The sequence below is a fragment of the Pantherophis guttatus genome, chromosome 1 (genome assembly GCF_059756535.1).
Source record: "Pantherophis guttatus breed Tessera chromosome 1, ASM5975653v1, whole genome shotgun sequence".
Classification (NCBI taxonomy): Eukaryota; Metazoa; Chordata; class Lepidosauria; order Squamata; family Colubridae; genus Pantherophis; species Pantherophis guttatus.
The window spans coordinates 308,553,065-308,576,971 of record NC_142063.1 but is presented as its reverse complement, the minus strand read 5'-3'; the positions used below and the strand labels follow the sequence as shown (position 1 = coordinate 308,576,971).

Here is a 23,907-nt window from a genome sequence, read left to right as displayed (position 1 = left end):
TCTGGTAAATCTGGATTAAACCAGGCAATGAAATATATTTAGATCAGATTCACCACATTAAACAATTATGTTTAGCTGTGGTTTATTAGATAATTTAAAATTGATTAGCTAAAATTGATTAACATTGTCCTTAGCTATAAACTATAGCTTACAAATGTCTCTGGAGATTTTTAGTCATCCAGGTCATGGTTGTTGCAAAAGTGCTCTTTTCAAGAGGCAACTGGACTTTCTGGTTTTTCTTTGAAGACGTTTCGTTCCTCATCCAAGAAGCTTCGCTAATAAGACTAGATGGTGGAATTACCCCTCTAAGAAGCTAAACGTCTTCAAAGAAAAACCAGAAAGTCAGTTGCCTCTTGGAAAAAAAGCACCTATAGTTTACAAACCACATTGGTTAAGTTCACACAATGCTAAGCTACAAATATGTTAACCTATTCCCAGACAGCAAATTGACTTTTTCTAATGATAAACTAAGAGTATCTAAAGTATACTGGAAGATTCTGGAAGATTCTCGTAAGAAGGTGATGGAACAGCAAGAAACTATTTTAGAAGAGCCAAATTAGGCTGAAAGACACACCTCAATCTTTGAGAAGAGAGGTGCTGAAAAGTTTTCAATCCTTGCAGTTTGAGAAATTTGATTTGATTTTCACTAATGAGAGACTAATCCCAATTTTAAGAGACATGCCTTTGAGTTCTTCGTTCAACAATTAAGAGGTTTTTTTTTCCATCTAATCTAGTATACTTCTGATTAACACAACTATAATTCTCATCATTCCAATAGATTGGAGGGGAGTCTGATTGGGAGAAAATAGTCATTTCCAGTTTTATAAGGTTTGTTATGCAGCACAATATTTAGATTTATTTTATATACAGTGTTTCTTGTAACACTATTGCACAAATGTCTAATGACAATTGTGCAATAATTTTTGTCTTCTACATGGATAGAAAAATGGTATTTTTAAATATATATTAAACCAGTAGGCTTGCCAGTCCATATCTTAGCAGGAAGGTTTTGGAAGGTGAAAAATATGGGAAAGGTATTTTAGGAGCATGTTTAGGCATCTGGGAATAAATAATCCCAGAAAGGAATTAGGACTAAATTTAAATTTTGAAAATCTAGTAAATCGTAACTTTTCTGGGGCAATTTCTCGATTATCTTAATATGGAAACATCTCATATGGAATATCATTACTTATAGATATCTGCAAAAAATTGGGTTCATTTAAATATCTAACCTTTAGTAGCAAAAACATGGAATTGTTTTTTTTGCCACAGAGACACTACTTGGTGCTAACCCTACACTATAACTGAGATAAAAAAAAGTAAATTGGAATAAATGAGGGGAAAAAAACGGAGGCCCACAAATGAAATTGTGGAACTTTAAAAAAATAGTTGGTCTTAACATGGGGTAGGACGGGGATGGATGGACAGGTCTTGCACCTCCACTGCCATTTTTTCCCCGTTAACTGGAAAATTAACTGGAATAAATGAGCACTGGAGTCAATTACGTATTCCATTGCATATTCACAGCATAAGGCTTCCATCACAGTACTGGCTACTTCTGCACAGTTGCAGGGATATCCACAGGGTGTTTATATATAGTAAGTCTAATAAGTCAGGTTAATTGACTGAAGTTCTTTATTCCCACAGGAGAAACTGAAAGTGGGCCAGTGATTAACCCTGCAACACAGATTGCCCAGGTAAAAAAAAAAAAAGAGCAAAATGCTTTAAAGAATCCCAGATATATAAAGAATTAGCGAGGCTTTTGAAATCTCAAAGTGTAATTCAAACTAAATTTTAAAAATCAATACAAAACAAACTAATCAGAATTATTTGATATATTAATTATACTAATAAGAAATATTTTTTTATATTTAAAACATTCTGTTTTATGGAGTTTACCTAGACTATAACAACTTTTTAGGGCATGTGTAGATTATATATTTCCCTGCCCTTTTCCTATAATACACTGAAATAGAAAGGGATTCTGATGCACATATGCAAAGCTACCCCATTGGATATCTACCAGACCAAGACAGACCACAAAGTACAGAAATCTCAAGAAATACTAATGTTTAAAATCCATTATTTTCAATTGGATTTAAGGCTATTCACACGATGAGATTTCTGAAGTGGAGACAGTAAAAGGGAAGAGTGGAATAAGAAGAGCCTAAATGCTTGTGAATATACACAAGCCATATCATTCTACAGAGAGTGTCTATCCACCCTGTTCTTGAATACATTTAACGAATAGAACCCAATACCTATATGATGGCCTTAATGCATGTGGTCTCAAAATAATCTTCAGCGCCAAGCATCATATTACAAGGTTGTTGTTGCAGTACTTTGTGCAGGGTGGTTTAAGATACTAGGTGCCAGCGTTCCAGAAAACCCCCAACTCTCAGTAAAGACACGGAAGCAGGCATTTTCCAAAGTTCTCTTTATTCAAATAGGTAAACTAGCACATCTGGGAAATCCCGAATCTGAAAAGCCCAGGCTTTCCTTCAGTATTTATTTATTTATTGGTTCGATTTATATGCTGCCCTTCTCCAGAGACTCAGGGCGGCTTACAATGCATTAAGCAATAGCCTTCATACTTTTGTATATACCTGCTTAGTAGGGCTTTCGCCCCCCCCCAAGCGGTGTTCTTTTTTATACAAAGTCAGCTTATTGTCCCCACAAACCGGGTCCTCATTTTACCTACCTCAAAAGGATGGAAGGCTGAGTCAACCTTGTGCCTGGTGAGATTTGAACTTGCAGTAATTGCAGGCAGCTGGTGTTACTTAACAGCACTTTAGTCTGCTGCGCCAACAAGGCTCTTATTCGTAATTCAAAGCTCCCAAAACCATCCCCTTTCTCCCCAATCAATCACATGTTCCAATCAACGTCCATTCCACCTCGACCTAGCCCCTGACCACTCCTCCTCCAGATGCTGGATCGCCCTGATCTTGACCGATAGGAAGAATGCTATTATGTCTACTAATTCCCCTCTCCTAAATCCCCCCTCCTACTTCCCCCCCCCTACTTTCCCACACATGAGCAGCATTGAAGCTTCCGGCCTAATATGGCTTCCAAAGCTGACACTAGGTTTCTCTGGCACATTTTTGAGGGGCTTGTAATTAAAAAGAAACAGAGGAATCGATGAAGAAACAAGTAGAATGCACAGGGAGAGAGTATTTATTGTAATTCTTTGTTTTTGTGATATATCACAGTAGGCTTGTTCTGGGAAAATGATGGATGACATGTAATACCCAGGTACCTGTACTTATTATTGGATTTCCCCATTAACTATGCGGTCCTGAAGGGAGTTCAGCAAAAATTAGTGAAGTACAGTATATGTTGATTATTCCTTGCATTGGGAATGGTTCCAAATTATTTTCAAGAAAGTTATAAGAAATAAGGGAGAATTTCTCTTTAGGAGGGTGCATTTTTAGCTGAGTTTATGTGGCAGAGAGAAAAGGGTGGGTTTTTGGTTTTTTTTGAGGATTTGCATTGTATTGCATTGCATTTGCATCCCATTGCAGAAAAAGCAATTGATTTTAAATAAGAAATAATTAAAATTGTCATTTTTTTCAAAATTTCAGATTTCCAATTTTTTTTTAAAAAAAAAATGCAGTAAAACCAACCACCACCACCTTTGGCTTATTCACCTACTTGTCTTTTAAGCTGCTATCTAAGGGTCAAAGTCAAACCACTTTAAAACCTAATCAACTTTCTTCCCAAAAGAACGGGATGAGGGAAACCTGCTAAATGTACTGTAGTAGTTTTGAAGTATTAGTGGCTTGTGATGAATGGCAAGCTTCAGTGTATGAGGTAGACTAGAGGATTGCTTTTTGATACAGGAGAACAGTAGATTTCAATTGTTTCATTCTGCTCATGCTTGGTCAATTCTTTTAGCTTCCTGATTGGAGGACTGAAGACACCTGGGGTGTGTGGCAGTTTACACGCATTGTTTTCTACATTAACACAGAGAGTTCTGGATTCTAGAGAAAGGATTGTACTATAGGATGGATGTTTACTAATTTCTGAAGAGTGATTTATTTAAGGTGAGGAACTTTGCTAGAACTTGGAGTCATCAAATCCGTGTGAAGCTGAGATTGCAATAACTAGTAGAAAAACAATAATATTCTAGAGCGAATGCAGCACTTCAATGCAATCCCAAGAAAGGCTGCTTCTTCTAGAATAGAAGCAGTTTCTAGTGTGATTTTTTTTTTATTTATTTTTTTAATTTGATTTATATGCCGCCCTTCTCCGGAGACTCAGGGCGGCTTACAATGTGCTCAGCAATAGCCTTCATCCTTTTGTATATTTATACAAAGTCAGCTTATTGCCCCCACAACTGGGTCCTCAATTTATCTACCTTAGAAAGGATGGAAGGCTGAGTCAACCTTGAGCCTTGGCGAGATTCGAACCTGCAGTAATTGCAGGCAGCTGGTCTTAATAACCAGCTTAATAACAGGGTGCCTTAGACCACTGTACTACCAAGGCTCTTGGTAATTTTAACTGAATAGGTAAAACTGATGTTAACCCTTCCATTTAAGAGCGTTGTGGTGTGGTTAAAAGAGTCAAAATTGAAGCTCCACCACTTTTTAATTTATGTATGTGTCTGTGATGCATGCAACACACCTAAAAAGAGTTCTTGTGATTTTAACAGCCACAGATTTTTTTTCAGCCTCTTGTAGATATCCCAGTTTATCATGTCTCATCCTTTTAATTTATTCACTGTGTTTATAGATTTTATAGGAAATTTTATAAGGAAGAGTCTTTGTGGTATAAATCTGACAAATTGATAATCAAATATGTAAAATCAATTTTTGCATTGATTGTAGCCATACTAATTCTTGGTGCTCAAAATCTAATTGCTAATCTATGTTCTGATATATTAAAACATATAATTCTATATGTATATGTCTGTCAGATAGGTGCACATTTCATTCAGGTAGAAGGAAAGCATCAGGTGGCTCTTATGAAAATTCACAAATGTTGCCTATTCAGTCTTTATTCCCAGTATAGCCACCAGTAGGCTAATAAAAACTGTGAATAAAGGTTATATTGCAATAGATAGTTGTGTCATCCTGTCTGTAATTCAAGACCATCACCTTGTTTTGAATCGACTAGCTTGGACTATGCATTACTTATTGTAGATCTGGCCTGTACAGTTTATTGCCTGTAAATTTAACATAGCTGAACAAGTTTTAACTCCCCAAGGACATGATGAAAGCCAGTTTAATGTGATAGTTAAAGCATCAGGCTAGACACTGGGAGACCATAAATTCTAGTTTCCTTGGGCATGAAACCAGCTGGGTGTCCTTGAACCAGTCACTTTCTCTCAGCCCTAGGAAGGAGGCAATGGCAAACTATTTCTGGAAAACCTGCCAAGAATACTGCAGTGTTCAGGCAGTCTCCAAGGACTGGGCATGATTGAATGGAAGATAAGAAAGGCACATGATAATCTACTACCTGCTTAGACTTTCACACCATTTTTGTCACATGATTAGCAATCCACTATGCATGGCTGATGAGCTGCTATGCTGCCTGGTTTGGTATGAAACTGGCCAGTGTAGTGTAGTAGTTAAGATGTTGGACCAGCAATGGGAAGATCTCAGTTCAGGTCTGTTCTTGGCCACAGAAGTTCACTTGATGGCTTTTTGCCAGTCATGCACTTTTAGTTTAACCTACTTTGCAGGGTTAATATGGGGGAAATATTGGAAGAAGGATTGCTATGTATATTGCCTTAAGTTCCTGAAGGAAAGGTGGAATAGAAATTTAACAAATATGTTTTTTACTGGGAACACCTGAAGAATATAGATACTGATCAGGCAAACAGGTTATCTTGCACAGCATTCTGCTTCCTACATCTGTTCCTAGTATTGCTACTTCCTAAAAGCTGTGGAATAGTTTTTGTTTTTTTTTAAATTTGATTTATATGCTGCCCTTCTCCGGAGACTCAGGGCGGCTTACAATGCGCTAAGCAATAGCCTTCATCCTTTTGTATATTTATACAAAGTCAGCTTATTGCCCCCACAAACTGGGTCCTCATTTAACCTACCTTAGAAAGGATGGAAGGCTGAGTCAACCTTGAGCCTGGCGAGATTCGAACCTGCAGTAATTGCAGGCAGCTGGTCTTAATAACAGAGTGCTTTAGACCACTGTACTAACAAGGCTCTTTGTAGTTTGAAAGATGGTGACAATGCATACTACATCCTAGTATGCATCCTAGCAATCCTAGAGGGCAATAAATCCAGCCCCTTGTATTATTATTTATTACTATTTATTAAATTGTTATGCCATCCAGCTACCCTATAAGATGACTCTTTTCTTCCACATTACTTTCATTTAGAATAGAATAGCATAAAAAGTTATTGTCACTTTAAATGTATACTAATCAGCATGAATTAAAATTAAATTTCATTGCATTCAGATCTCAAAAGATAACCATTATGCATATACCCACCCACACACACATACATTTATGACACAGAGAAACATCACAGTCTAGTTCGAATGTATACATATACATGGTGAAAAAAAATCAATCCTGCGAATTTACAAGACGGATGGCATAAGGAACAAAGATTCTGTTACAGAATCTAGTAGTCCTGCCACATTTGGTACAGTTTGTAATTTGTGGGTTGGAAATTTTTGAGACAAGGTGGAAAATCAGCTTTTCCATCTGGAGAACAAAGAGTGGAAGGCATATATATGCATACTTCCTGAAATAGAAGCATAGCTATGGGAAGCTCAAGGTTGACTTAGCCTTCCATCCTTTCAAAGGTAGGTGAAATGAGGACCCAGATTGTGGGGGCAATAAGTTGACTTTGTATAAATATACAAAAGTATGAAGGCTATTGCTTAATGCATTGTAAGCCGCCCTGAGTCTCTGGAGAAGGGCGGCATATAAATTAAAGCAAAAAAAAAAAGATACCTTTTTTCTGTGATTTGTTAGGAGCTTAACTTTTTTGGTTACAACTGAGGCATCATCATTGAATTGCAGGTGGTGGCAATGAGAGTGGAAAGAGTGTGTTTAGAGGCAGGTCTGGAAATTTCTCCATTTTGATCGGACTTTGCAAACCTCCCTCTCCAGAGTGAAAACTATTTCTAATATATTTAAATGACTGGTCAGTGAGACCAGTGAGACTTCAGTAAGATTAGTACCATTTGTAAGAAATGTCTAATTCTGTGGGAGAGACATGCTGTAGATATTGGATTCACTTCTTGATATGTCAAATAGAAAGGTTGAGAGCAGATAATGAGTAAAATCTTTGTAGAGATTTCATAGAACAGCCTCTGCCTGAAAATTTGTTTTGGTTGCAACATCCATAAACCACAAGGGGCCTGCTAGTGTGCTTGTTGGAGTTAATGAAATTGTAAGCCAATTCTTGCAGAAGAAGAATGGTGGAAATAATTATAGACTTGATCAAGAGTATCAGTCATCAACTCCTGGGTGATAGCTCTCCATCCACATTTCTATAACCTCCAAAGCTACTCCTATTATTAATTAAACTGAACATTAAATGTTGTTATTTGAGGTAGGAAACAAAATCCTAATCCTAAACAAAAAAATCAAAATAAGTTTAAGATAATATTTTTTAAAAAGAGCCTCGGTGGTGCAGCCGACTAAAGTGCTGCTAAGTGCTAGCACTTAGCTGCCAGCTGCCTGCAATTAGTGCAAGTTCGAATCTCACCAGGCTCAAGGTTGACTCAGCCTTTCATCCTTTCGAGGTAGGTAAATTGAGGACCCGGATTGTGGGGCAATATGTCAACTTTGTATAGAACAACACCGCTTTGGGGGGGGGGGGGGGCGAAAACCCTAATAAGCAGGTATATACAAAAAAGTATGCAGGCTATTGCTATAATGCATTGTAAGCCACCCTGAGTCTACAGAGAAGGGCAGTATATAAATTGGACTAATAAATAATAAATAAAAAAATAAAAAAAGAACAAAATAACAGCCATGCCACCTTAACACTTTTTTATGGTAGCCTTCACCCACTCCATGTATTATATCTACGGCCTCCTTTCCTTCTGTCGTGAGTTGAAGACGTGTGGCTCTTTTGTCAACTTAACTGATCCACTATGGGTGTACATTGTTATAATTTTAAACTATTTTAATTGGGTTGTTGATTTTAATTTTATTGTGATTTGTATTGGATATTGTTTTTATAAGCCGCCCTGAGTCCCTCGGGAGAATGGCGGCATATAAATCGCAATAATAAATAAATAAATAAATAAAATCTAGCCCCTAGTCACTAGTCGCACATTAGGGAGGAAATGTCATAATTAAGAGAAGACTGTATGGCTTAAATTATAGAATCCATCTTGTTTTCCAAGTCACTGAGAATTCATGTGGGTTTTGGCTCATCAGTTGCAGGCTCTGGCTTCTGAACTTAAAAGTAGCTTCACGGAAGCAATGCAGGAACTTTCAAGAATTCAACATGGAGAGTATGCTCTTGAGGAGAAAGTTCAAAGGTGCCGGTGTGCAATGGAGGAAAAAGTGGCCGAGATGAAAAATTCTCTAAATGATTTCAAGGTAGGCATGCAAGTATTCTGGGGCACTAGTTTTGGAAGGACAAAAACAGATGGCCTGCTACATGATACAGCATGGCAAAAGTTGAAAAGCTACAGTACAAAAGGACTATTTATTGACAAGAAGATGGCCTGGTGTGCGTTGAACAGGCTCATTCTTTTTCACAGGGTTATTAACAATTAGTGTAGCAAACAATAGTCTAACGTACCTTTGTGTTTAATTATAGCAGTATTCTATGCTACCCATAGGTAAATTAGCCTCTCTCAGCCTTCTTCAATTTGGCACATAACACGAGCCATTTGAAAAAGGGGTGGACAGATTTATTGCAAAGTGGGCTATGTTTTCCTTCTCTTTCTTTCTCCTACAATGCACAGTTCTGAGTTTTCTTAGTTATCTATGACTCAGGCAATCTCTTCCTTTGTTTTTTAAAAGAGTTTTTATCATCTCAATTAGTTGCATCTAGGAAAATGTTTCAATATACAACTTAATATTTGGGCAATTCAAGTTCCCAATGATTGCATAATACTTGCTCCTGATGAGAGAAACTAAATTTTTCCTGTCTCTTTCATAAAAAAAATAAAATCCAAAAATAATAGAGGGGAAAGAGGTGGTACATGGCTGCTTCATTTACTGTATTTTATTTTCTTCTTCTATAATATAACATGCACAAAAGTGAAAGAAGGAAAGGAAATTGACCCACTAATCATAGAGAAAAGAAAGTGGTCTCTGCTCTGTCAACCCTTCAGTTTCCATTGTAAATTCTGCCATCTTCTATCTCACGCTGACTTTGCCTTCCTTTCACAAATGGGACAAATGCAAAGCAAATTAAATATTGGGGATACCCCTATTTTTAAAATCCTGTTAGGATATGCTGGGATAGATGACGTTATCATTTATACCACAAGTAGATGGACTGTGCAACCCAGACCATTATTAAAAATCAATAGTACAGCTTTTCAACACAATTCCAAAATGGGAACTGGGCTGTATAGGTGTTTCTATTGTAGTAAGTAGATCTACTATTGAAATGATGTACATTTATAAATACTTCTTTCTGACTTGATGTAAATAATTACAAATCTGGGTTGCATTTCCTGTAAGAGTGAGTTTAAATGCAAAGCTGCAAACGTTTTCATGTCACCTGTCAAAAGTTACCATTTTTTAAATAGGAGGAGCTTAATGATGCCAAATCTATGATTGAGGAAATTAGCACCAAACAAGAAGAGATGCAGCAAAAAATTGAGCAGCTGCAACAAGAGAAACGGAAGGAATCTCGCAAACTCAAAGTGAAGTAAGTGACCAATATTTTTCAAAGCCCTTTATAATTTCAGAACAGCTTTGGGTTTACAGCTCTTCTTTTCTCTTATGTAATGTATTAGAATCAGACTTTCCAGGAGCTTGGGAGGAGGGGTGGAATATAAGAAAAAGTAAGTATGTAATGTAATATTTACTTGTTTTTATTCCACTGAACCCCAGCTCCTAAAAAGTCTGATTCCAATATATTATATAAGAAAAAAGAAGGGAGGGTCCATCTAGGTGGCTGAAAATAAGGGGTGTAGTTTAATAGGGTGGGTACCATATTGGGGAAGTTATATTTTTTAATTTAGCACATTTATTCAGCTATGGGCCAGAGGGCAAGAGAGCGGCTGAGGGATCATTGTGGCTCCTGGTCCCCTATTAGATACTGTGCTGACATGAAGAAAGCAGTGCAATACCAAGTTAGCCATAATCAATGGTTTTAATTTGCTGATGTCATATGGAGCATTACTATTAATACACTATAGAATACAAGGAGACAAAAGTGTGTGTATTGATGTTGCTACATTTAGAGTTCTACAGTGCCATTGATGTGAGCCCCAAAGCAGCCATTGTATCTTCCCAGAGATATCGCTTGGCTGTCTTGCTTTTTAATATTTTTCTTTCCTCAGAAGGATTCAAAAAGAGGAGCATGGTTCCCAGACTGTGCCTACTCCTCTGCAAGGAAGCCCCTTTCGAGCCCTGAAACTTCCAGAGCCAGTTTTAATTAATGAAGATTTTGTCAAGCTTTTGCACAATGCAACGTATGAGAAAGGTACTGGTTTTATTGGCTTACATATCTTGTTCTATTATGTGTACCAGAGAGCGACTTACAGCGTACGAAAGGGCTTTCCTCCCTTATTTCTGTTTTCCTGTTCCTGAGCCTTTGCTTATCTGGAGGAACTGTGCACTGGGCATGGTAATCCTGAGACAGCAAATTGCCCAGTATTTTTGTTTTTTATTATTGGAGCTTAACCTTTGGGGAAACGAAGGGCCATTTAACGCTTTGCTATGTGTAATAAAGAAAAATATTTTATATCACCGCTGCTTCAAAAAGATGCCTATCTGTCTCTCCTCTTCCATATATGAGCAGTGTATAGTATGAAGTATGGTATGTTGCAATAAAGGAGAATATTTGTAGGACAGAGTTGTAATGTTTGCTTAGGATGCATGTTTCTATATCCATCTGCAAATGACTGTGTTCATGGTTACAATTCTTTTCAGACTCGTTTGCTTCTTTTTGGGAACTCTTTTCCTTAGCAATTTTGGCTAATATTTGCTGGAGGACAGGCTGTTGTCAAACTGATACAGCTGTCCCAGAAACATATTTTAATATGGTACAATGTGTACTTTCCAACACAGGGAGCATTTAATTCAGACTACAGCGGTTCCCTGCATGTGCAGGAGGCTGGTGGGGTGAGGGGGGAAACAAACAATGAAAAATATAGCCTTTTCTGACAGAGACTTTTTGCTGGGTAAATATAACAAAGCAAAAGGCTAGATAGTTAGACTACCGAGGGAGGAGGGAAGAATGAATACTAAGAAATGTACAACTGAGAAATGATTGCTTTAGCTTTGGAGAGTGGATATGGAAGAGGAATTATAATAAATTTGGGAAATTTGATAGGAAACAAGAATAAAGAGACCATAATTAACAAAGGACTCCTCAAAAGAAGAAGAATGTAGTTTCTAGCTCTATGTTGGTGAATACCTGGGTTGAACCAAGATTCACAAAAGAGAGGTAGTGTTGTTAAAAAGGTAATTTCCAAGTGTGCCAAAATATTAAAAAAGAAAATAGTAATAGCTCTTAGCAATAGCACTTAGACTTATATACTGCTTCACAGTGCTTTTCAGCCCTCTCTAAGTGGTTTACAGTCAATATATTTTCCCCAACCATCTGGGTCCTCATTTTACTGCCAGGGAGGACGGAAGGCTAAGTCAACCTTGAGCCAGTGAGAATCAAACTGTTGAACTGCTGGCAATTGACAGTCAGCGAATTTGCCTGCAATCCTGCATTTTAACCACTGCACCACCATGGCTCTCTTTACTGAAAAGGAATAACCAAGCTTATTCCTTTTTAGTAAAAATGGAGAAATTTAAGTACAGTTTAAAGTTCTCTTGCAGGAAATCACTCAACATTGCCAAAATATTAGTTACCATCTATGTATGACGTGGTGGCTCAGTGGCTAAGATGTTGAGCTTGTTGATCAAAAGGTTGGTAGTTCAACGGTTCGAATCCCTAATGCTGCGTAACGGGATGAGCTCCCATTACTTGTCCCAGCTTCTGCCAACCTAGCAGTTCAAAAGCACGTAAAAAATGCAAGTAGAAAAACAGGGACCACCTTTGGTGGGAAGGTAACAGCGTTCCATGCACCTTTGGTGTTTAGTCATGCCGCCACATGACCACGGAGACGTCTTTGGACAGTGCTGGCTCTTCGGCTTTGAAACAGAGAAGAGCACTGCCCCCTAGAGTTGGGAACGACTAGCACCAGGGGTGGGTTCTAAATTTTTTTACTACCAGTTCTGTGGGTGTGGCTTATTTTGTGGGTGTGGCTTGGAGGTCATGTGACTAGGTGGGCGTGGCTAGCTGGTCAGAGTCATTTCTGGAAGGTCCTCGCACTTACGACCCAACTCATTTGTTTGCTTTTAACACTGATCAGCTGTAGGACAGCCCTTTGAAGCCCCGTGGCAAGAGTTTAAACAGTTTTTTTCCCTCTAGTCATCAGCTGGGACTCGGGAGGCAGCAATAGATTGGGGGTGGGACCAAATAAAAGGTAAGAATAACGTGGGGGGTGGGGGGGTGGGAGGGCAGGGGGGGAGAACCGGTTCGGTGACGTCATATCGTCACTGCTACCGGCTCGGCCAAACCGGACCGAACCGGGAGGAACCCACCACTGACTAGCACATATGTGCGAGGGGATCCTTTACCTTTACTTTTTATGTATTGTTACTATTCCCAGGACAGAAGTTATTGATGGTTATTGATGCTTTGAAAAAGCCCTGCATTATTGCATAACAGGACAGTCATGACCTTGTCCCTTATCTCTTTATTAATTAACTTTCTAATTATCTTCCCAAGCAGATTTATACAATATTAACTTTTTCATTAGACAATATCTGAATTGCCCAGCAAAAAGGGTGACAGTAATGTAGCCATGTATCATTCCTTGAAATGAAGGACCATATAAGTGCGTTTAATGGTGTCAATAGCAGCTTGGATACAACCATATGCCATACAAGTCTTTTTATGAAGGAGGGGCCATTCTAGGAAGTAGAATTTTCCATTCATTCAGAATTTCTCAACCTTAGCAACTTTACAATGTGTAGACTTCAACTGTGAGAATTCCCCAGTCAGCACTAAAGTTGAGAAACACTGTACTAGATACATATAGGTATTAATTAATTAATGAATTCTTAATTTGCCACATTATTTCCAAATTGGTCTTTCACACAAGCAATCAGTAATGATAAATATCAAGACTGAAATTCACAGAAACAAATTTTAGAAACCAAAATTTTGGAAAGATTTTTCTCAGTTTTAATCTAAAAATTAAATCTAATTTTTGTATAAAAAGTTTGTTTTATTGATCTTTCCTTGCCTGTAACCTAATCTCTTGTTTTTGCTCAGTCTCTGATTGCATGCCTAGAACACTAGGAGAAAGCAATATGAGAGGTGAGTGGATCTGTCTTTTTTTATAGATAATGTTTTCTGATAAGTATTTTCAAGACACCTGTAAAACACCAACACTGTTAATGAATAATGTTGTATAATTCTGTATGTTCTGCCTATTAAACAAAGGCAGTGAACTTCATAAGATGCAGACCAAGGAATCAGGGTTTAAAAGTTTTCCTGTTGAGATAGAGAAGCAAGTTTTCTTAGCATCTGTAGAACTATTTCCAAAGACCATAATCTAGGTAAGCCCTACCAGTCTATGATGTACTTTGGCTTGTTAATAATTAGTAGGTATTTCTCAGTGGGTTTGCTTATGAAATTATTTTTCTTTAGGAAGCTTCTTAGACTATTGCTGATTCTCCAAGTCTGAGTTTCAGTCATTTGGATTCAAGGGATTTATGATGAATTCTGCTGCCAGATCAGTCATCTACCTACTTTCCTTGAAGACTTCCTTATAAGGAAAAATTACAATTGTTGAAATTTTGCAGTTTAGAGTGAAGAAAAGACAAGATACAAGTATATAAAATATAAAATGTATCTACAGTAATATGTTTTTCTCCATCTCATGGTCTAAAACTTGGGATCATTCATTGAATTTAATGCAGACATATTCAGGACTAAGGGAAGTATATTATGGTATTTCCTTAAACATCACATAGTTAAATTTGGAAATAATTGCCTTCAGATATGGTGATAGCCACTAGTTTAGATATTTTTAAAAGAGAATTGGGCAAATGTATGGGAAAGATGTTGAAACTATGGTTGAGTCTGTCCGTGTGTTGTGAAATTAGGGAGTTTTCATTGTATCTTCTGACTGCTAGTTAGTGTTCATCGATGTACTTTGCTAGTCTCCTGTCAGTCTTACGTAGTGGCTGTTATAGTCTTTACATTGTATGTTGTCATTGACTCTTTTTTCCTCTTCTTGGGCTACTGGGTCTTTTGGTTTACCAAAGATGTTTTGGAAGGCTTTATGTGCTATGTTGATGCCTTGTAATAGTCTGTTAGTTGTTTCTGAGATATTTTGATGTATGGTAGTGTTATCCTTTCCATAGCTTGTATTGGTTGTGATTTACTGGGTTGAGTAGTCAGGCACTTTTTGATAAAGTTGTCTGGCTATCCATTTTTTAGATAATATTGTATAGACAGTCTGTTTCCTTTTTCTGGTGTTCTAGGTTGTTTTAGTGCATTTGTGCTTCTATAAATTCAGGTTTCTTTTAATCTGCATGCAGATTTTTATGTAGATACTAACATTAAAATAATTCTGATAAAAAACAGGAGTTGTTCAAAGATAAAATAGGAAAGTCTGTGTGAAAATCATAAACTGAAGCTTGACTGTAAGTTACAATTGTTCTACATGAACTCCTTTGAGAACTTTTGCAAAAAAACAAGAAATACTATGAAAATGGCACAACTTTCACAAGGCCTTCCAAATGTCATAATAAAAGATCTGTTCAACTTTCTCTTTTCCTGGAGAAATTTAGATAGATTGAGAGATGTGAAATAGGTAAGTATTTAAAGTTCTTGCATCCCAAAGGTTGACATGGCTTCAAGGATTTGCACAATAGAGTAGTTTAGAGTAGTTTAACAGGCCAAATGGCCACTAAAACTATTCCCACTAACACCATGTTCTAATTTTAGGTGTAACCAGTACAAATCTGGACAGAGAAGAGAACTTCACAGTTTCCTCTTCAGGCGATGCTCCATCAAAAGGCCAGACATCGTCAACAATATGGAAACAGGCCAAAGACAGTAAAGAGAGGAATGATGAATATATTTCAAAGAACCTCAGCGATCGGCAGAGGGATGTGGCTCCAAGTAGATATAGCTCAGTAGAGAATTTGATGTGGGACTCTCCTGTTGCAGGTGAGAAAAACAGAAATGGCCAGGAGACCCCCTTATTTATTTATTATTTAATAATAATAATAATAGTTGCCAAGCATCCAAATTTTGATCACATGACCATGGGGATGCTGCAGTGATAGTAAGTGTGAAAAATGGTCCTCAAGCACTTTTTTCAGTGCCGTTGTATGTAACTTTGAGTGGTCACTAAATGAACTGTTGAGGACAACCTGTAATGCAGACCTCGGTATTCTGAAAGAAGTTGCCATGGCAACTGGTTAAGTCTTTGACTTTCCTGTTTGCTAATATTCTCTTATATTGAAAGTTTGTTTAAAAACAAGTGGCATGATAATGTGTCTTAATCTAGCAAACTAAAATTATCTTTGTTCTGTCATAGCTAAAAGGCAAAATATTGCTTTGGATTTATTAGAGTCTGAAAGAAAGTATGTTGTCAGCCTGTCTCATATTCTGAAAGTTAAATCCACATTGCAAGGAACAGAAGTGAAAAGAAATACAAAGGAAAGGTATAGTATTCCTTGTACTTTCTTATATACTATGATTTTCTTTGGGCACCTGAATCAAATTTTCTTTTAAAATATCAGTATTTCATTCTCTCTAGACTTCCCTTCATTGGCCATCTGTCACCTGCCTGTTGGGACCCATCTTTTATTATAGAGATGGGCCCAAATGGCTTTTCAGAGTTCTCTACTACATTTATGAGCAGTAGAATTGGGTGGATGATTTCTCAGTATTTCTTCACAGAAAGGATAAATTATCAACAGTGATAATTTCATGGACAGAATTCCCCTTTGTGGCAACAGCAATACCACAATTTAAAAAGTAATTCCATGAAGAAGAGCTTTCCCCCATGACTGTATTTAATGCTGCTGTTTCCCCACTTTTCTTTAATGAAAACTCAGAACAGCTCTGGGATCTGGATCTTACCATATACCTGCCACTTCCTTATAGAATCTTCAGTTGTACCACTATGAAATGAGTGTTGTCTCTTCTTATCCTGATACAGTCTTGCCAAAAATGCAATCTGATGCACTTCATCAAACATTCCAACTGTAATACAGTCAGATGACACCTAAAGGATCAAACCACATGATACCCTGAGGGTAGAACCTATTGGTCATTCTAGACTAATGTGGGCATTAGTCTTCCTTCTCTAGTTTCTCTACCTTCTAGAGCTCCAGTTTCTCTATCTTCTAATCTAGGCTCTACGTTCTAGGGCAACATTCCCCAACCTTTCTGGGTTGGCCCAGCACGTGTGTGTGTGTGTGTGTGTGTGTGTGTGTGTGTAAGGGAGAGGGAATGGTTTTGTGTGAGAGGCAGGTTTGAATAAGGGGGGCTGCCAGCTCTGACACCCACCACTCACACTAGTGGGGCTTCTAGCACCAGCATCTGCTAATCAGACAAGTGGGGCTGCCAGTGCTGGCGCCTGCTGCTTGCACTAGTGGGGTTGTGCATGCACGTTGGCTCACCACTCACATGGCCCAGTTACGAATAGGCCACGGTCCAGTAGTGGGCCATGGCCCACAGGTTGGAGTCCCCTTTTGTAGGGCTATTCTGTTTTGGAGAACCTGATAGTTCTGCTCCTTCAAACCAGGTTATGTTCCTGTATCTACTAAATCTCTGAGCTGATACTTACTGGACTTTGAGAGAGTGATCAGCCTAAATAGCAACTGACTGATGATGTTGATGGTGGTTGGAGTTGAGAAATGCTTTCAAAATAGTATTAGATCTGTGTTTCAAAGGTCCTGACAAAAAGTGGGAAAGAGAGGGAGGGAGATTTCTGTTATTGGCCAGCTATTACCTCAAAGGGAGCACAGTTATCAGCTACAAAGAGCACCAAACACATGTTTGAAGAAGGTGGAGAATAACAGGAAACAAAGATACTCTCAGCCAATCTGATGATATGAAATGCTGTATAGTAAATCACTACTGAGGAAATGGCCTTAGATTAAAAAAAAAACTTAGATTTTTGGAATGGGGAGAAAGATTAACAACAGATTAGTTTGTTCTTAATCTTTGCCATTTTAATCTTTTATATTTATAATTTTTTATATATGGATTGTTACATTGTAAGCCTCCCAGAGACTGCTCAAACCACGAGAAAGGCAGCATATAAATTTAATAAATAAATAAATAAATAAATAAATAAATAAATAAATAAATAAATAATAAACATGCTCACTTCGTGCAATTGCCTCAGGTTAAATATTCCTTCAACTGCTTAACATTAAAACAAAATCAGCCAAAAATTACCATGGAATATCAGGGTCAGGCATGTTTCATCTTGGTGTTAAAATCTGCATTGCAAATTGTTCCTGGAATATTTTGTGCAGGTAGTTCTCGATTTACGACCAACATTGAGCCATTTCTGTTGCTAAGTGAGACATTTGTGAACTGAATTTTGCTCCATTTTATGACCTTTCTTGCCACAGATTGTTAAATGAATCACTGCAGTTAAATTAATCTGGGTTCCCCATTGACTTTGCTTGTCAGAAGGTCGCAAAAGGCGATAACATGACCCCGGGACACTGCAACCATCATAAATATGAGTTAGTTGTCAAGTGTCTGAATTTTGGTCACATGATCATGGGGACGCTCAATGGTTGCATGTGTGAAAAATGGTCGTAAGTCACTTTTTTCAGAGCCGTTGTAAATTGAGAACTATCTGCACTGTATATGTACTGTTCATATACGATATTATTTTAGCTACGTTATTCTGTATTTTTGCTAGTATATCTGTGAAAAAAACCCTCTTGTTCCTGTTTTCTGGTTGCAGTTTCTTCCCCAATTCTTTGCGCTACTTGGTCCAGCAACATGTAGAGTTACTTCATGCCTTGCAGGAAAGAGTGTTGAGCTGGCCTCAACAAGGAATCCTAGGAGACATATTTCTCAGATTGACCAACGATGAGGTATTTTTGAAGGAAAATAAATAATACCTGTTCAAGGAATTATTGTACTATGAATGACTCAAATCAATGTGTTTGCATAGGTGTATAGATACCTTTTTGGAATCTCTTATTGAAATACACTTGAATATTTCTCAAACTCTGACATATATTTTATATTTCCTAAGAGGGTTAATTAATTTGCATAATGAAACTTGCTTGTATAGTCTTGTAGTGCAGATGTAATTCCTATTTGTAGCAGAAAAGCACACAGGTAGTCCTCAATTTACAACCATTTCTTTACTGACTGAAATTACAACAGCACTGAAAAAAGTGACATGACCATTTTTCACACTTTTTTTTAAAATTTGATTTATATGCCGCCCTTCTCCGGAGACTCAGGGTGGTTTACAATGCGTTAAACCTATGACTGTTGCAGCAACCCCATAGTCACATGATCAAAATTTGGATGCTTGGCAACTGGCATGTATTAATCATGTTTGCAATATCCTTCTGATAAGCAAAGTCAATGGGGAAGGCAGATTAATTTAACAGCTGCAATGATTCACTTAACAACCATGGCAAGAAAGGTGGTAAAAATCAGGCAAAACTCACATCTTGCTTAGCAATGGAAATTTGGGACCCAACTGTGGTTGTAAGTCAAGTCAAATACAAGGACAGAGAGAGAGAGAGAGAGGAGAGAGGAGAGAGGAGAGGGAGAGGGAGAGGGAGAGAGAGAGGGGGCGGGAGAATGCCCCATTTGGCTGGTTTTGAATACTAAATACTTTGATGTGTGGTAGGATATCATATGTGGCATTGCTTCCTGTACCTAAAAATCCAAAGAAACAGAATCCTATCCTTGACCTGTATTTGTAGATTTAAGGATAATTAGGAAATTGGTATCAGGCACATCTCTAAGAATTCTGAGGAACCTTTTTAATTTCTCTTCTCAGAACAGTTTTTTGGATTATTATATTGCTTACTTGAGGGACTTGCCAGAATATATCTCTTTGATCCATGTGGTGATTTTGAAAAAGGTGAGTTTTGGTTTGTTAAATAATTTGTTTCCTGCAATTCTATCATTTGAAGAGAAAACACTGCAATTGTTTCTGATTCAGACCCCTTTCTGCATGAATGATGTGGAAATTTTGCATGAATTGCAGGGAAAGAGCAGTCCTAGAGACACATAGGAACATAGGGGCATGTATCTGCCATTGAAAGAGATCCCACCAAGAGGATGAGCAACATACTGTATGTCCATCAGAGTTTTGCTGGTTTGGGAAAAATAGCTTAAATTTGTGAATGATCTCATTCCTATGGCAATTTTAAGAAAATGGGCTGTGGATGGATCTTTATCATCGCTTTGCAAGGGTTATAACCTTTACATTGCTTTTGTTTGGTTCTAAAATACACTATTAATATATTTTTTGTTTTTCTATTTCCACACTCCTAGTTACAAATTACAGGTTCACAGACATTCAGAACAGTCAGCCTTATCTGAATGAAAGTACAGAATCACATATGTAATGTCCAATATCTAATAAAATCCTTATAGTTTCATTTTTGAATAATGTACAGTTTACGAACTGTCTTTGAAGACTGATCCATGTTAGGAGTACAATGCGGTACTCCTATTTCCAGCTTTAACAGTTCTTTTAAGCATAGAGATTTAGAAATAAGTAAACAGTGATTAATTTGCTAATTGTTACAGATACTAAATCCACATGCTTTCATGCATTAATTTAATAACTGTTGTTTAGAAAAAATATGCATCTATTTCTGCAATTAACAGAACTCATCTCTAATTTGTAAATGATTTACATTTGTTTTATATTCTCTCGTCAACAGATTGAGGAAGAAACCAAGTCTGATCTCTACCTATTTTTCTTCCATATTGTCCAACGCATTCCAGAATATCTTCTTCATTTGCAAGTAAGTTCTAATAACTTTCTTTGACCTTCCTTTAATTAACATGTGAGAAAGCTTTAGCCCTTCCAAATACAGTTGTATTATAGATCCTATCATGGTCAGTAGCTAGAAATAATGGAAGAGTTGTCCCATTATTTGGAGAGTCACAAGTTCCCCATCCCTGTGTTAATGGTTATACATTAGGAAATATCTCAATTCTTCTTAGATAATGTGGATTTTAGGAATACAGGAAGCTACAGTATGTTGTGTTGTCTTGCTACAGTGTTTTGGAAGAGGGTCTGTTTCACCATACAGCTCTCCATTCAGCTTTGGCCCTTTCAGAAGACTGTAGAATGCTGCCTTATATTGAGTCAGAACATGGATTCATCTAGCTTGGGACTGTTTGAAGGCTGCCACCCAACCCCATTCTTGTTGTTCCTAGCATTACAAGGCTTCAGTTGCAAAACTGCTGCTTTTTGATAATAAAGTTCTTGTGGGCTTTTTGTAAAAACAAAACAGCAAATTATACATATTTTGCTCCCTCAACCATACATGTGCAAAACAATATCACTGGACAATCAGTGTCCATTTCTCCTATAACTTCCAGACATTGAAAGAATGGAAATTCTTTAAGAGCCTTGGTGGCGCAGCAGACTAAAGCACTGTTAAGTAACACCAGCTGCCTGCAATTACTGCAAGTTCAAATCTCACCAGGCTCAAGGTTGACTCAGCCTTCCATCCTTTCGAGGTAGGTAAAATGAGGACCCGGATTGTGGGGGCAATAAACTGACTTTGTATAAAAAGAACACCGCTTAGGGCCCCCCCGAAAGCCCTACTAAGGTATATACAAAAGTATGAAGGCTATTGCTTAACGCATTGTAAGCCGCCCTGAGTCTCCAGAGAAGGGCGGCATATAAATCGAACCAATAAATAAATAAATAAACAAACAATAAATTATGACTTCCATCCAGCTCTGATGTACAATATAGCAATTGGCATTATATGCCCAAGGTTTAATTCAAGATATTTTCCCAGGTTATGAAGAGACCCTATAAGAGCTCAAAACTGAAAACCTTTTCCTTCAAAGCAAATGGTTTACTGGTGTGTTACAGTCCAAACTCAGGGAGAAAAAGGGGGCTTTGACCTGGTAATTAATGTAAGGTGAATGTCATGATTTATCTCAATGAACTGAGAAGACGTTGAAATTTAATTCTGATTTCCTCCTTTTGTACTAGAACATCCTGAAGTATACTGAGCAAGAGCACCCAGATTATTATCTTCTTCTTGTCTGTGTTCAGCGCCTGCGAGTATTCATTTCTCATTACAGTCTTCTCTTCCAGTGCAATGAAGATCTGCTAATACAGAAACGAAAGAAACTGAGAAAGTGAGTTTGATGCCGAAGTGTAGCCTTTTTGTCCATTTTTATAAAGCTTTCTTTCCAAGAGCAAAAGATATTTATATAACATTTCTCTTCTCCTTTGAGCTTCTCAAGTAATCTGAGACTGAGTTTGACTGAATGACTGGACCAGGATCATCCTGAGACTTAAGAGTGAATTTTAACCTGATCTTCCCAGCTCCTAATTAATTGCTACAGAATCTGAGAGTAGCAGTACTGTGCTGTGTTGGCTGTGCCCAATAGAGTACACAAAATACTGAGGAAAGCATTAGCACTGCTGTGGGTAATCACAGTTCCCTTTAAAAAGGCAGAAACATATTTCATAACCTGGCTATGTAAAGACATGTGAACTTGGCTATCTCTGTCTTTGTTATTTTCAATCCTTCTCTATGTGCTTGCTCTCAATACATAAGGAGTGGAAGCCCAGGATAATGGGACTAATGAAGACACAGCTCTTCTGTAGTATCAGGCATATGGAGCAGTTTCACTTTCAGTATCATTGCTGTGCCTGCTGCTGCTACCTTCATTTACCTGTCTAGAGGGAACTGGTAGAGGCTCCTCAAATACAGTAAGTCATCAGACTTACCTCAGATATGATGTTAGCTCCAAATGAATTATGTGAGGTTGTGCTGGCTGGCATTGCCTTTCCATGGAGGATTTCTTCCTGTTTCTTTCTGCTCCTGCTTTGAACATTGTCCTATTTAAGAATGGAACACTACCATGAACCGTTGAGTTGGAGTTGCATGCAGTGTGGTGTGGATTGGGTCCTTTTAACCATAACCCTGAAAGTGTTTTTAGTTCTGTCATCCTACAGTCCCAGGCATCGACAGTCTTTGGGAGGGGGCGGTCTGCTTTTCAAGGTCAGGTCTGCAGATTATGCATCCTGGTGATAGAGTGGATCTTTTAGGAACCATGGGGGCACAGTGGTTAGAATGCTGTATCACATGTTAACTCTGCTCACAGACTGGAGTTCGAGCCAACTCAAGGTTGACTCAGCCTTCCATCCTTCTGAAGTCATTAAATGAGGATCCAGATTGTTGGGGGCAATATACTAACATTTGTAAACCGTTCAGAGTGCTATAAAGGACTGTGAAGTGGTATATAAGTCTATGTGCTATTGCTATTTCTCCATGATGGCACCTGACTTGTGGAATTACTTCCTCTTCAATGCCATTATGATCTTTTAAGTTTCTTTGTTGTTACATTTTCCACAGCCATTATTTTTTTTCCTTTTAATTGTTTTATTCCTTTGGAATCTTTGCAAAAAAGAGTAATACTGTAAATTATTTGGAATTATTTTTAATAGGTACAGAAATATATGAAGGAATAATAGAAATTTGATATTGTTCTATTCTAATAAAAGCCTGGTGCATAAATGAAAAATCAGGTGGATCTGCTCACTACTTTGCAAACTGAATCCTTGTTTAGCTTTTTTTCCTCACACAATGTTAAATTCCACTTGGGAGATTCATCATATTGTTTCAGTTATACTTTAATGGCATTTCTTGAAAAAGCAGCATCAGTTCTTGAACTTCTAAAAGAGCTTGTTAGATATCAGACCGAGTTTCATTTCTGTTTGTTTTGCTGTTATAATATAGATACTACTGGTATTTACATAGTTTTGTTAATGAACATGAAGTATTTTAGTGGGAGATTGATATGGGATTTGGGGATATAAAGTAGGTTGTAGATTTCTTAGAAGAATATGGTAATTTGCAGAGAAGGAAGTTCTAAATACATTCATAATTCTTTAAGTGTTTCTTTTGCACCAGGATCTGGATGGTGAAACTTGATATTCTAGTACCAAACATCACTCCTATAAGCCTGTTTCCTCTCTAAGATATATGCAGTATATTTTCCTTAGTTGTTTGGCCTACACAAGGGCTAAAAACTTATTTCTGTTAATGAAAGTAGAAGTTCTAAAAAATTGCTTGTGATCTAGATATTTATCATACTTCTAATCCTTGCATGGGACTTTAGATCAGTGATAATGGTATTCAAGCACTATAGATATGAAATTATCTGTTGCTGAAATCAATGCAAGGCTAGTTCCCCATTAACTAGAAAAGCTGGTGCGGTTGCGTTCTTGTTGAACTCATAGTACTATTACATTTCTGTTTTACTAGATCTTCCTTCATAAAGTTATATAAAGGTCTAGCCACTCAGTGTCCCAGCAGCGGACAAGCAGCATCTCCAACACCAAGTGCAACTTCCTTTCACAATAGTGGAATCCATTCTGAAGAGACAGTACATCTATTCCCATCAACCTCTGTTTCTGGAACAACTGCTATGTGAGTACAAAGATAGCATCAGAAGATACTAATTCAGGAATATACATTATAGCATAATGTATATTCAGCGTCTTTGT

General features: G+C 37.6%; 1 protein-coding gene across 2 annotated transcripts in view; it reads left to right on the top strand.

The window, feature by feature from the left end:
* ARHGEF33 (Rho guanine nucleotide exchange factor 33) overlaps positions 1-23,907 on the top strand; it is a 29,031-nt gene that overhangs the window by 2,533 nt on the left and 2,591 nt on the right. For both annotated transcript variants that reach the window (XM_034427482.2, XM_087888145.1), the window contains exons 2-13: positions 1,648-1,697; positions 8,363-8,527; positions 9,694-9,815; positions 10,456-10,595; positions 13,449-13,493; positions 15,132-15,356; positions 15,730-15,856; positions 18,127-18,259; positions 19,189-19,272; positions 20,084-20,167; positions 21,379-21,527; positions 23,666-23,830. In XM_034427482.2, the coding sequence (XP_034283373.1) occupies positions 1,648-1,697; positions 8,363-8,527; positions 9,694-9,815; positions 10,456-10,595; positions 13,449-13,493; positions 15,132-15,356; positions 15,730-15,856; positions 18,127-18,259; positions 19,189-19,272; positions 20,084-20,167; positions 21,379-21,527; positions 23,666-23,830 (1,489 nt within the window). The remainder of the gene's footprint in view (positions 1-1,647; positions 1,698-8,362; positions 8,528-9,693; positions 9,816-10,455; positions 10,596-13,448; positions 13,494-15,131; positions 15,357-15,729; positions 15,857-18,126; positions 18,260-19,188; positions 19,273-20,083; positions 20,168-21,378; positions 21,528-23,665; positions 23,831-23,907) is intronic.